The 13402-nt window shown below is 46.4% G+C and overlaps 3 protein-coding genes across 3 annotated transcripts in view; 2 read left to right on the top strand and 1 right to left on the bottom strand.

The window, feature by feature from the left end:
* Positions 1 to 1894: 1894 nt before the first annotated feature.
* The window catches only part of T265_10215 (hypothetical protein), a gene marked incomplete at both ends in the record, with an annotated part of 18358 nt that continues 6850 nt past the window's right edge, over positions 1895 to 13402 (bottom strand). The window contains one exon of the mRNA XM_009176524.1: positions 1895 to 1974. Coding sequence (XP_009174788.1) covers positions 1895 to 1974 — 80 coding nt within the window. The remainder of the gene's footprint in view (positions 1975 to 13402) is intronic.
* On the top strand, positions 3135 to 7912 carry T265_15088 (hypothetical protein; the record flags this gene model as incomplete). Its single annotated transcript, XM_009176537.1, has 4 exons — positions 3135 to 3219; positions 3261 to 3383; positions 7702 to 7775; positions 7837 to 7912. Coding segments are annotated over 4 exons (357 nt in total), but the record flags the coding sequence as incomplete, so codon positions are not given.
* On the top strand, positions 11895 to 13347 carry T265_10216 (hypothetical protein; the record flags this gene model as incomplete). Its single annotated transcript, XM_009176525.1, is given in 3 exon segments — positions 11895 to 12104; positions 12116 to 12348; positions 12459 to 13347. 3 exon segments carry the CDS (start codon positions 11895 to 11897, stop codon positions 13345 to 13347), a joined length of 1332 nt encoding a protein of 443 aa, XP_009174789.1.

Genomic DNA, 13402 nt, shown 5'->3' with positions numbered 1-13402 from the left:
CGGTTAAGTTCTTCTTCAACCTTTGGACGCATCAAGTAGGGCAATGACCGAGCCTTCAGGAATCGCGGTTGTGTTCCAGGCGGAACGTATATATTCACCTTTCCCCCGGAGAACTTGCCAGTATTCGGCTCAGAAAATACTTCTTCATAATTGCGGATAAGAGATTGAACCTCCGGGAGTGTCGAGACCTGGTTTAACGTAAGTATGGGTAGTTGTTGAAGCCAATCACGTCCCAACAGGTTTGGACCACTTCCTTCAGCAATATATATGGTTTCGTTCACCGTCACACCCTTATATGAAACATTCACATTTTTCGTCCCCAGCAACTTCACCTCTTCTCCTGTATATGTTCGAAGCCGGACTGGGGCTTGCTGAAGGTTACCTTTCACGGTCGGTCCCAGGTTGTCTTGCCATGACTTTTCACTGCATAGTGTTACGGCACTACCCGTATCCAGCTCGAAAACCATTGGCGCACTGTTCACCTGTAGTTCTACTTGATACGGCGGTTGAACGCGGTTGGTGGGAGCGGCTGCATGAAGGACGTATTCTGGGATTTCCGACCTTGTAACTTGATTTGTAACAGCAGCGCTAGTATCGAACGCTGGTGCTGAGCGGCACACTTTCGCGAGGTGGCCTCGTTTCTTACAGCGATTGCAAACAGTTTGTGTGTGCCGGCAATCCTTCGGATGATTGTGACGGCCTCCACAACGATAACACTTAAACTGTGTTCTGTTCGACGGTTGCTGTAATCGATTCACCTGATACGATGAATCCACCGACTCTGATGTCACGGTAGGTTGCACAGATTGTAACAAGGTTGCGTTATTTTCTGCTGCTTCCAATGCCACCGCAGTATCGTAAGCCGTTTCCAAAGTTAAGTTACTGTCAGCAAGTAAACACTGTTGTATGCGGGCGTTTCTCACACCAACTACCAATCGATCTCTGAGCATATCGTTCCGAAAATCTCCGTAGTCACAGTGCTCCGTAAGACTCCGTAATTCCGCTACGAAATCCGCAATGGATTCTCCTTCCTTTTGTACCCTTGTATTGAACTTGAATCTCTGAGCGATAACAGAAGGTTTAGGATTGTAATGCTTGGAAACGATAAACACAAGCTCGTCAAAAGTTTTCGTATTTGGTAAATCAGGAGAGACCAAGCTGCGTATCAAACTGTATGTCGCCGAACCACAAATCGTAAGAAGTATGTTCACTTTCCGCTTGTCGTCGGTGATCTCGTTAGCAAGAAAGTAACAATTCACCCGTTCCACATATTGGTTCCAGGAACCTCCAGTAGCAGTAAATTCTTCTAGCTTTCCGATAGACATTTGGTAAGATGGGTTCGTCAGATCCTCACCAGTATTGTGGTTCGCAGTAAGTCAGAAGAACGCGTAAGTACGGACACGGGTGTATTGGGTACACGCGGCCAAACTGGTCCGCTTTCGTGGCAGGCAAGCAAAACAACTGAGTCACATATCCAGTCAACCCACAGAGCTCACGCGAGCCGACCAATCGGACACACATCCAATCAGCCACTCAAGTCACAAGATCGATCGATGGTGGAACGACGAACGGACACGCACACGCGCAAACTTTCTGACACACCGAAGCAGCTACTACACACACTAAGAGGACTACAAATACCGAAGCAGCTACTACACACACTAAGAGCATCGACTACAAATACGCTACCTGTTTGGCTTGGTCGTCCAAATTGGGTGTCCACGTTATATGCTCGGATAACTGTATCCGAAACAGTCAAGACACGTTCAAAATGCAGTCTGTCGCTGTGTATGTTGGTACGTGCACAGGATCGACCTGCATTGAGATCAATTAAATCAATAACCGTACAGTGCAAAGAGGACCGATTATCAGAATCCAGTATAGTAAGGCGCTTTCAGCCCTGTGGTTGAGTGCAAATCCCACGAGCCATTGCGTCAGGACCACCAGATACCCGACGAATGGAATGTCTAACACCTGAGCTCTACTAAGCGAATTAAAATGCACGGCGGAAGTGGGGTCTTGCTTGTAATTCTGAGACACAATAAACATCGAGAGAGGAAGCAAGGTATTTTTGAGAGATTCCTGATGCTCTATTAGACAACTAGTGCGGATGTTAAAGGTTCTAACGTGAGTCACATCTATAGAGCTTATTGAGGAGTTATTTTTGTTTATTTTGAAGGGCGATGACTTGGACGGGGGACACTGGTTACGGGACTGGCTGATGGGTTGACCAAAGCGCATCATTCAATGGATAGGGACACTTCGCGGTTGGTCAGGGTGTGGTCAATTTAACCCACCTTGAGCCTGCCTCAAAAGCTTGAATGGTAAAGCAGCGGTTGTCAGGGCTTTTTGAATGTACTCTTACGGGTCAGATTCACTAGTCTGACCCACGTAGCAGCAGGAGGCTAACCTGGCTCGAGCGTGCAGCACAACAAGCACCTGTTGAGCATCTCAGTCCTAAAATTATGTACATGCTGGTCGCGTGAAGGTAGCGCGTCGCTACCTTCACAATCCTATCACAGAGAATAGCACAACCGTACATCCAGGCCACCGCGTAAAATAATTTCTCGCAGTAGAAGACTCGTCGCTTTTTGACAGGCTGCTCCTCATTGGCCTTTCTGGAATGACTGCACCTTAAGGGTACGATTTCCAAACAGTGTGCGGCACGTTCACTGCAGCGTTGAAGAACTATCACTACATTAAGGTAACAGCTTTGAACAGGGATCCTGCGGCACTGTTGATAACCGCCATGTTTGCACTCTTGTCCAAGACACCCGACGCCGTTTCAACAGGCTGAAGTTCGCCAATCGAGCGGAAACTACCGGGTTAACTTATGGGCAACGTGAAGCGATAGGCCATGCACTATATACTGCTACTACTATCTTTCAATACTACTATCTTTCACTCGGGTCGTCCGCATTCCACTAACTTGATTCTTTTACTATCTAGTTTCCGTTCAAAGACCTATTCCTTGCATCATCACCGTCATCGAAGCATGACATCAATACTGCTACTACTATCTTTCAATACTACTATCTTTCACTCGGGTCGTCCGCATTCCACTAACTTGATTCTTTTACTATCTAGTTTCCGTTCAAAGACCTATTCCTTGCATCATCACCGTCATCGAAGGCATGACATCAGTGTTCAACACCGATGCTTCACTACCGTACAACCATGATTCATTTGAAATTATGAAGAAGGGAATAAAGGTGGGAGGTGAAGGGACTTATAGCTAGCTTGTTACAATCGTTCCGAAGCGCCTACACCTCCAGACAATTATTCAGGCAATCTGGATAGAAACTGGCAACTAGAACGCTACTGGCACTGGTTGGCAGCCACACCTTGCAGCGTCTCTAACCGGGCACAGTGGGAAACATTAAGTCACTATATAACAGCATCCAAAAGTTTCGTGATATCCTTCATAGCCTTCTGCCAGGGCAAGGGTTGTTCACCTCTGTTTCCGCCACTCTGTTGGACATGGAAAACAGCACTTTCTTCGGCAAACGATGGTTCGGCATATACAACACATGGCCAACCAACTCAGCTTCTGGTGTTAGATACATTCTTCAGTGGAAGTAACCGTTGCACGCCTTCTAACGGCTCCGTTACAAATTCACCGACACCAACCCACACAAACTAGTCTATTCGTTGAGATGTCGTACTTACCCGTACGCACATGTATAAAAATAATATCTTTGAGCGTGATGAGCTTCGGCTTTCTGTACGCACCGAACGCCTAAAGACAAACTACAACTACATGAACCACATAGTGGGCCTCTCACAACCTCAACGCGGCCATGTTCAGACTACACACACTGACTTCGGTTAAGCGAACAGTGCCACAACTGTGTCCAAGCGATCAGCTATATTAGGCCACCCACCGTAGGTGGCAGTTTTTTCAACATCAGCATTTGAAACACATCCATAATATGGACTTACAGTGATCTTCGGTCAGCTGTTTGAGTACATCACCAACAACCTAGTACGGTTAACATGAAAGGGACAGCTTTACCTGGCCAACACTTTGAAGGGCTTTTAGATCATCTTCCGCCTTTTCATATTCCTTTGTTACTGCCTTTGCTTTCTCTCGAGCTACGTGAACCTATAAAACACTCACACGCTGTACAAACCTTCCTTCAAACGGGCATCTATTTCTCGATGCTCGATGAGTTTACGTCTGTAGTAATTTAAGTTCTTCTCTCTCGCACTTTCAGCCGTGTTGGACCCTGGTGTCTGGCCTTCCTATATACGAACAGACAATAAATAAACGGGAAACCCACCACCACCGTCATTCTCGGAGCTGACTAAGAGGCTGTGTCGTTAATTTTGCTTTGCCGCGCAACATTAGTTCACGAACTTCACAAGGACGTGTAGGGCCAGTCGAAAATCTTTAGGTTTATACATACGAACTGAATACCACACACTCGTAGACCATTATCGTAAACTGTTCTATACCGCTCCCAGATTCGGTAAGCCTGGGTAAAATAATTCAGTTAACCTATAACCTATTAACCTATAAACCGACCCACCGACCGACAAGAACTAAACCGACCCGGGAAACTTGGGCAAAAGCCTCGATTCTGCGTATCAATCCGTAAATCTGTGAAACCTTTTTGCTTATTAAGTCTGCACAGTGAGAGGACCAAGGGCTCATGGATTCGGTTACTAAGATGTCCGATCTGACCACGGGTATGGTTAAGTACCCGAAAAGGTAAAAGAAAACGGCGAGGTTCTGTCGCTCCTGGTGGTTGGCCCGCAGAGCACCTGCACTCACAGGACCAATTAAAAACCGGGAACCATTTGAAGAGGTCAGAAGACGGTGACCGACGGATGGAGAACGTCGTAAAAATTTTTGGGAAGACGTTCGATACTGCGTTCAAGAGCAGTGAATGAGAACAAACTGTTTTGCCGGGGATTTTATTCCAGAAGAGACCGACAGCGGCTCAGAAAGGGTTCTCCTTTGATGAACCGTTGTACGTGTTTTCGGACAGCCTAGGCATTTATCACCGGAGGTTATGCTGTTTGGACAGGATGAAAAGTTAGCGTTTAGTTCCAGAGTAGAAGTGGTTGTATTTGACACATTGGAAGTCTGCTGAATTTTTAAATAAAAAGGATTTGGCTATAAGAATCTCGCGACAAGTGGCACCCAAACATTTTTGATGGCTTTACACCACATTTTTGCACATTTTAAGCCAAGGTAGATACACAGAAAGTAGGGTTCGTTACAGTGAATTTGAACATATCTCAACCGAACGTTTCACTGATGAGTTTAACAGCCCTGATCCGCCTCTTGCAAGAATGAAACGGGATAGTTAGATGGGAGAGGCTCATTTTGGATAACGAGTGCGTTGTATTCTCTCGAACTCCAGGAAGCTGAATTTTCTATATTTCGGGTGGATACTCGGGGGTTCTGGGGTTTCATGAAGGCATGAGGGTGGCTTCATTTCCGCTTGCGAAGTAGCATTCATCTGAGTTCGAGTCCGGCAACGTTTACAAAGTGAGCTGTGCAATGTGTATTTTTCTACCGATCTCACAGACCTGTTGCAACAGTTTTGTATGAGATTTCTTTATTGCGCCCACACACTTTAGATAGTGCAAACCATCAGAAGGCGCACCACTTGCAAATAATGTGACTGGTTTTTGCGAATTCTATGGCTCAGCAATTAAGTTTTATTAGGGCGGGCTTTGCGGAGTGGAGATTATTTTTGGAGAGGATGGTGGTAATTGCTTTCGACAGAGATTTAGCCTTGCACACAGAGTCTCGCACTTTTGGGATCATGTTACAATACTTGAAGTCACATTCTGAGAGAAACGTTACGACATTTCTTTCCTAGTAATTGATTCTTTGGGCGTTGTAGAGGTTCACCAACGTATTCCATTGGCCCCACTATTGAGTAAGCGGAGCTGGAGCCCTGCACCGTTGCCTAGAGGTAATCGTCAATGCCGGTGCCAATAAGTTCGTACGGAGTGCATATAAACTAGCAACTTATACGTCATCGATAGGCTCAATCCGGCCTTTGCAAAGTTTCCTAATATTCCGATCGAACGGCTGCCCGTAACAACATTTTCAGGGTTCCCCTGGTCAACATTACATCTCACATTGCTCGTGCGAAATTAAAGCAAACCCCTAACTCAGTAAGCGTTGGTTTCAATGTCTTACTTTCAATTTCTAATAAAATCACACCAAATGATTGACGACCTCCATCAATAGTGGGAAGAGCGAAGGTGACTAAAAAGCCTACTTATTGTTGCCACCTTTCTTGACTGATCCATCCAAAACTTGTGTGAGAGCAAAAACATGCGAAACAATAATGACCAAAGTCAAGGATAGATGCATTGTAAGGTTCAATGGGCTTTCACCTTCCCCTGTTATAGTATAGTTTGCGGGGTATCCACCTTTGCATCCAGGACACCAACTTCAGCAAAGAAAAATATTCACTCATGCGAGCAAAACATCTGAGAGGTAACCAAAGATAAGTGTTGTGACGAGGCGGATTGGGTTTGTTTCACAAGGCCGATATTTGCTTCCCTAGGTTATAGCTGTTAGGAATTCCGGAGAAAGTTAATTCCTCAATTCGGTGATCTACGTAAAGAGCTTACCTCAACCAACCATCTACAGCCATTTCACCAAATCTCGTGAACTGCCCACAGGGGCATGTGCATTAATATCAGAGATTGTGCCGATTCCCACTCACAAATCACGTATCTGATTACTTCTGTCGACATTCCCTGCACCGTTTCCCCCAATGGTGAATCCTGCCTGTGCCGAGTCCATTGCGACACCGAGTCTCTCCTATCAAGATTTCAAAACTTTCTGTTGCTGCCCTAGCTAACAATTTCACTTCTCCCGACTTTCATACCGCAGCACACTTGTTAAACTGAGTGCTTCCCAATAGACCTCTCCGCCCTTATTCCTCTCTTGAGTTATCGGCTGTGGGTGTCTCATTGCCGCACTGCCAACCTCCAGTAATACACCCGAAAGTTAAAACAACCCCCACCTACTATTCAGAATCTGTTCTCAAACGATTCCTCCCCAAGTCCTGACGACACTAATTGTATCCACTAAAGCCAAAATTTTCACTTCTACGTGCGTTTATACATGAACTAAAGTGCGGAATTGCGATGGTGTTACCGCGGATTCCACACCCATATCCAATATTGTAAAAATCATACCAACTAGAGCACGATCACGCCGTTACAATTTAAACGTGGCCGGCCATATCACAGAGTTAGGGCAGCCAGAATCAAGGAGATATTCTCGTCGAACAGTAAGTAATCGTAAATTGTGATAAAATAGGAAAATGATGCAGAAGGTATGACCCTTACAGTGATAAAAACGGTTGATTTGAACAAGGGCTCAAAACACTTGCTGACTATGAGTGAACTTTGACGTTGAGTTGAATGCCAGTTTCACCAAAATTTTGAGTTAGAATGAACAGGTTTGGACAAATGCGAGTTGCGACTCGTAAACAATAAGTTTCTACTCCAAAGTAACGCCTACGTTGAAAATGAGCAGACACACTGGTTAACATTTTGGAATTTAGGCTTAAAAGACGCTTGAGAGAAAGCGGTATTGACGATGCATGTGGTCAAGCAAGCATCGTAAGCGAAGTAGTTGAACGTTTGGGCGGAGAAAATTTACGGCGCGAATCCGGGATGGTTAGGTTCGACTGAATGCTTGGTAAAAGATCTTTCTAGAGACGGTTAGTGCCAGGCAAACAATTTACACGTGTTTGCAGGCAGAGGTCCCAGTTGGCGAGATACTATCTAAAGTAGGAATAGAATAGTTGCGAATGTGCTATCAGCAACTTCGTTAATCATTCATAATTGAAGGCTCTCCTGGGGCATAATGTCCATCGTGTGCCGACGTTGTATTGCTTTCGCTACTGGGCCATAAATCTGGTAACATAGACCACAGACTCCCCTGAAAAAGGTAGCTCCCGTGAGCAATTAATACTGGGAACGGCTTGAGTGGAACGGTTGTACAAAACCGTTTTTCAGAAAATTCACGAGGCAGTCAAGATTCTCAGCCCAAAAAACTTCGTGCAGTCTGTTGAGCTAAATGCCACCTAAAATGAAGCGGGGTCGTCTGGAGAAGAGGCATAAATTCCTTTTTTAAAGCGATAAGCGATAAAATATAGAACAGCCGTATATTTGAAAGCCACCAATGGAAGGCCACCATGTGAGATCTCACCCAGAAAATGAAAAATGTCCCACATAAGTACATATAATTGCGCCGGAAAAATGAGCCAGCCGCCTGCAGGTGCTGAAACTGGAAGTCTACACGTGACACGATAGCTATATTTGAAACAAACAGACAACAATATACAGGCCAATATGTTATAAGGACCAATCATATCAAAATTCGTAAGGATTTAGTTACGAAAGGCATCAAACCAACTTGCTCTGCACGGGGCGGAACATTTGTCACTTCTTACACAAGCCAAACCTTCTAAGAACGTTGAGGACGAACGAGGCTCACCCGAAGTTCCTGAATAAAACGTCTCTTACACTGGAAAAAACGTTTACACTTGGTGTTTCGTCAGAAGCAGTTGTTATGCCAATTAACAAAAGCGGTGAGTGACTATCACCAGAGATTTATTAGCCTTTGACCCGCACAAACGTTCCGTGCAACGACAAGAAAAACGACCCGGGAAACCTGGACGAAAGCCTGGATTCTCGTATCAATCAGTGAATCCGTAGAAAAAGGTAACGGATCGCGTTCTGAAGCGAGGAAAATTAAGCGGCCTCACCACTTACAACTTGATATTACCGTGAAACATGGATCACCCAAACCGTTCGTAAGCGACACACTTGCTTGCAACTATTGGCAGCTTAATCCATGCTAAGGACGGACAGTTTATTGTTGATGCCATATGTTTGGAGATCCCAAAGTCATTCGATCGAGTCCCATATGTTACCCTGCTCCACAATCTCGGGTCCCACTGGATTCGAGGGGAAATACTACGCTGGGTTAAGGTTTCCTATCAGACAGAATGTTCCTAGTGAAGTAGGTCTGATCAATTTTTCTTTGGCGCCGGTCTTTATTGGAGTTCCTCAAGCCTCCGTTTTGGGACCATTTCTGCTTCTGATCCAAGTCAGCAACCTTCCAGATTTTCCTTGAAATGGATGTTTGATTTTCGTGGATGGTTTTGAATGCTGGAGTTTCGACGCCTTCTCCTAAATGACGAAGAGTGCGACCGTATGTAATTAGGGGGAGACTCAGCGAACGCCTTTTTCCTGCATTGTGTATAGAAAAAATTATTTCGGTATATGGCCCTTTTCCCGCATATGCTCCTCCTGTACTGTGGAAAAACCCGTCAAAAAGCACTCGCCGTTCCACGGATGATTCGGCATACCTACTTTCGTATCACTCACGTGAACCTCCAAAAACTTTACAGGGCCTAATTCTGACCGTTTCTTGGATTCGCCAACCAAGATGTCAACTCAGGACACGAGTACGCAACCCTTGTTGGCGTGATCGACGAGCTGCCACGAAAATGGCTGCCGACCTAAAACCTATGGACTACGAAACGTGCCTCGTGATACCTGGCCTGCTTCCGCTGGGCTATCCTATCCGAGGAGATTTAATACTTATTTATGCTCTGTCTGAATAAGGTGTGACCAACAGGTTTCTCACCTTGAACTAACAAACGGTAACTAACAGGTATGGTAAAAAGAACCTCAAGCTCAGTGTGCACATATTTCGCAGGCAACTTTTTCCGATTCCGGGTATTTACTGAGTGGAATGACCTTTCTCCAGCAGTTGTCAACACTCAGTCTAGATCCCAGTTCAAAGCCGCATTAGACACTTTTTTGTACGGGTCCTCGGGCAGGTAAGCATGCTACCCCGCGCCCAGAGAATAAAGAGTAGTGCTACAGCCTTTTCTCCCTTGCGCAATACCAGAAAACGGCAACCATTGAACGGAAATAAGCCGACCAGGGAAACTTCAGCGGAAACCTCAATCCTGTGCGCCCCACTTATGCCCTTTCTTACTTGTGCCCTGTTTGAACAAAGCTTGGCGAAGAGGTTTTTCACCGTTGATCCGGCAAACACCCGGCGGGGACATAGTAAGGATATTTTCAAGCACAGAGCACACACACGAATTAGACAAAATTTTTTTATCATTTCGGGTAGTAGCTGCGTGGAATGAACCTCCTCCGACGGTTGTTCACGCTCCTTCTAGAACCCAGTTTAAAGCACTATTAGACATTTATTTATGCGAATCCTCGCGCTGGCAAGCATACTGCCCCACGCTGAGAACAAAAGGAGCAGTGTGCACTCTTTTTTCATTGGTGCATTTCAGGTGAAAGACAGCCACTGACCGACAAGAAAAAAACCGACCCGGGAAACTTGGGCTCGACAGTAAGAATAAGCTCGACCTATTCCTCTCCAGCGCCGGCCTCCATAGGAGTTCCTCAAGGCTCCGTCTTGGGACCACTCCTGTTTCTGATCTACGTCAACGATCTTCCAGACGTTCTTGCGAGTCCATGTTCACTTTTTCCGGACGACTCGAAATCCTGGAGGTTCAATGCCAGTGCCCTCCAAATGGATGTAGACGCTGCAAGGCAGTGCTCGTTGGACTGGCACCTTCCTCTGAATGATGAAAAGTGTGTCCATATGTCGTTTGGAGGGGATTCAGCGAACGCCTTTNGAAAGACGTCACCCTTATTGAGCGTGTCCAGCGGGCCGCTAAGAGAGTGGTTGCCGGCCTCAAATCTGTGGACTACGAAACGCGTCTCGCGATGCTTGATCTCTTTCCCCTGGAGTAGCGTCGCCTTCGAGGGGGCCTAATTCTTACTTACGGCCTGTTCGAACAAAGCTTGGCAAACAGGGTTTTTACCCTTGACACAGCAAACACCCGGCGAGGACATAGTAAGAAAATTTTCAAGCTCAGAGCACACAAATTCATTAGACGTAATCTTTTCTCATTTCGGGTAGTAGCTGCGTGAAATGAGCTTCCTCCGATGGTTGTCCACGCTCCTTCTAGAACCCAGTTTAAAGCACTGTTAGACGATTATTTATGCGAATGTTCGCGATGGCAAGCATACTGCCCCGCGCTGAGAACATAAAGAGCAGTGCTACAGCCTATTTTCACTTGCGCCTTTCAGCGACAGCTACTGACCGATAAGAACAAAACCGATCCGGGAAACTTGGGACAAAGCCTCGATCCTGTGAATCAATCCGTGAAACCATGAAAGCTTGGATTCTGCGTATCAATCCGTGACTTCGGCCGCAGGCTATTGACGCACCCAAATTGAGTTCACCGAAACTATGGGGTTTTCGAAGTTGCTATTTTAATGGGAAGTTGGTCTAATCAACTTGCATCTTCCCGTGACATGTTGCACGAAGCATTTTTTAAGTGAGCGAAATGTCAAGGTCATTAAACATCGCCGATTTGCAATTTTTGCCAGTTTACGCGGGTAATGTGCCGACGAATGTCAAACTGCGCGCCCTCGTTAATCACAATCGCTTCTGTCTACTTTCAGAAGCGGTGGCGGTAACGATGGTAGAAAATGAAGTCATCCCTGAATACCGGACAGATGAGATTGATCGCCCTCCCCAGTGACTACCACATATATGCTTGTACCCCCTGTTCCCCGTGGTTGACCCGCTCTCTCCTGAATCCCCACGTGTTCAGAGGTTCGGAGAATAAACCGTTGAACCTACGCTCTTGTGCTTCTATGTGGACAGTTGGCGAGAGTTACCAACTTACTGTTAAATCCAACTAATACGTCGCATTCTCCTTTTCAGCCCACCCGGCTTCTATTCTCAGAACATCCACACAGTAAGTTTGGATACTTTTATACACGCAGACATATTACATAATTGGCGACCACACCAGGATTCTTACCAATGATGCGTACCCGATCCCACGGAAAAACTGAAGATGAACGTGTCGCATCCGGCGGTTCATTTTGGTCCTTGTGCTAAAGAATGTTACAGTCGTTTTTCTCACTTCTGTCTTCGGGTATTAGCGCCGGATTCACCCACACTCGATCTCCCCCCACTATCCCACCACCAGATAAGTTCTGCATGGGTGAAATTTTCCGCCGCTGAGCAGCGGACACATCAGAATTCATCCAGCTGTTTCCTGCCAGTGAACAAAAGCGTGTGCTGCTTTCCTTATTGGATGGAGAAGCTCGGGATATAGTACGAGACAAACATATATTGAAAGATGGGGTCACGGAAGATGTCTTCGAACGGCTTTGCGCATGCTTGATAGAGCGGATCCACCCAGTCGAACATCAATATCGGTTCCAGTCACGGATCCAACTGTCGGGCGAAAGAATGTCGAATTTTGTCCGAAAACTGCGGCGAATAATTGAAGACGCTTTTCCGGAGTTAACCAACGGACAGCGGGAATAAAAGATCCTTGAGCAGATCATTGACGTTACCTGAGCCCCTAAACTCCGCCAGCGGTTTTTGGGTAGTCCGCCTCACTCGGTTGCAGCGGCACTACAAGTNTGCTGCTTTCCTTATTGGATGGAGAAGCTCGGGATATAGCACGAGACGAACATATCTTGAGAGATGGGATCACGGAAGATGTCTTTGAACGGCTTCGCGCATGCTTGACAGAGCGGATCCACCCAGTCGAACATCACTATCGGTACCCGTCACGGATCCAACTGTCGGGCGAAAGACTGTCGAATTTTGTCCCGGAATTGCGGCGAATAAGTGAAGACGCTTTTCCTGGGTTAACCGACGGACAGTGGGAAGAAAAGATCCTTAAGCAGATCGTTGTTGGTACCCGAGCCTCTAAACTCCGCGAGCGGTTTTTGGGTAGTCCTCCTCACTCGGTTGCAGCGGCACTACAAGTGGCGAACCAGGACATCTTGGGCGTCCTGCAGAGGAACGCGGCACACCTCGCCCCCGTCCACATTCAACAACAACAACAACATAGCAGACGTTGGACACCAGCCCAAGGACGACCATACCATCCCATGCCATTGCGCCCTAACCGACCGTACTTTCACTCTACCTTTCAACGTCCAGCCCCAACCAAACTTTCGAGATGGCCTATCCCGAACCGTGACTGCCCTTACTGTCAGCGCTTCGGGACACACGCCCGAACCTGTGGACACAATGGACCACGTGATTTCACTCATTTCCGGTGTATTCCGATTTCCACCTTTGATTTTTTGAGTACGCACCAGACACCCCCTGTATCATCCGTTATGTTGACAATGAAATTCCCCACGTTTATTATCCCCCCATTTGTAACCCCCGCCCCATTTTTGTGTTTAGTGTGTATGTATGAACTGGCGTTTGTTTGTCCTTACCACTTCACCCATTTGGCCCTGAGGTCATCCGGCCATTTGTATCTGACTTTGCACGTGTGACTGTCGCACGTTGGAGCCTGTTTGCTCCCTTGCTTTGCACTTTTGAAGTCCAAGC

This window comes from Opisthorchis viverrini (assembly GCF_000715545.1).
Source record: "Opisthorchis viverrini unplaced genomic scaffold opera_v5_346, whole genome shotgun sequence".
Taxonomy (NCBI): domain Eukaryota; kingdom Metazoa; phylum Platyhelminthes; class Trematoda; order Opisthorchiida; family Opisthorchiidae; genus Opisthorchis; species Opisthorchis viverrini.
Note: the sequence above shows the minus strand (reverse complement) of the source record. Positions and strands in the feature narration are given on the sequence as shown.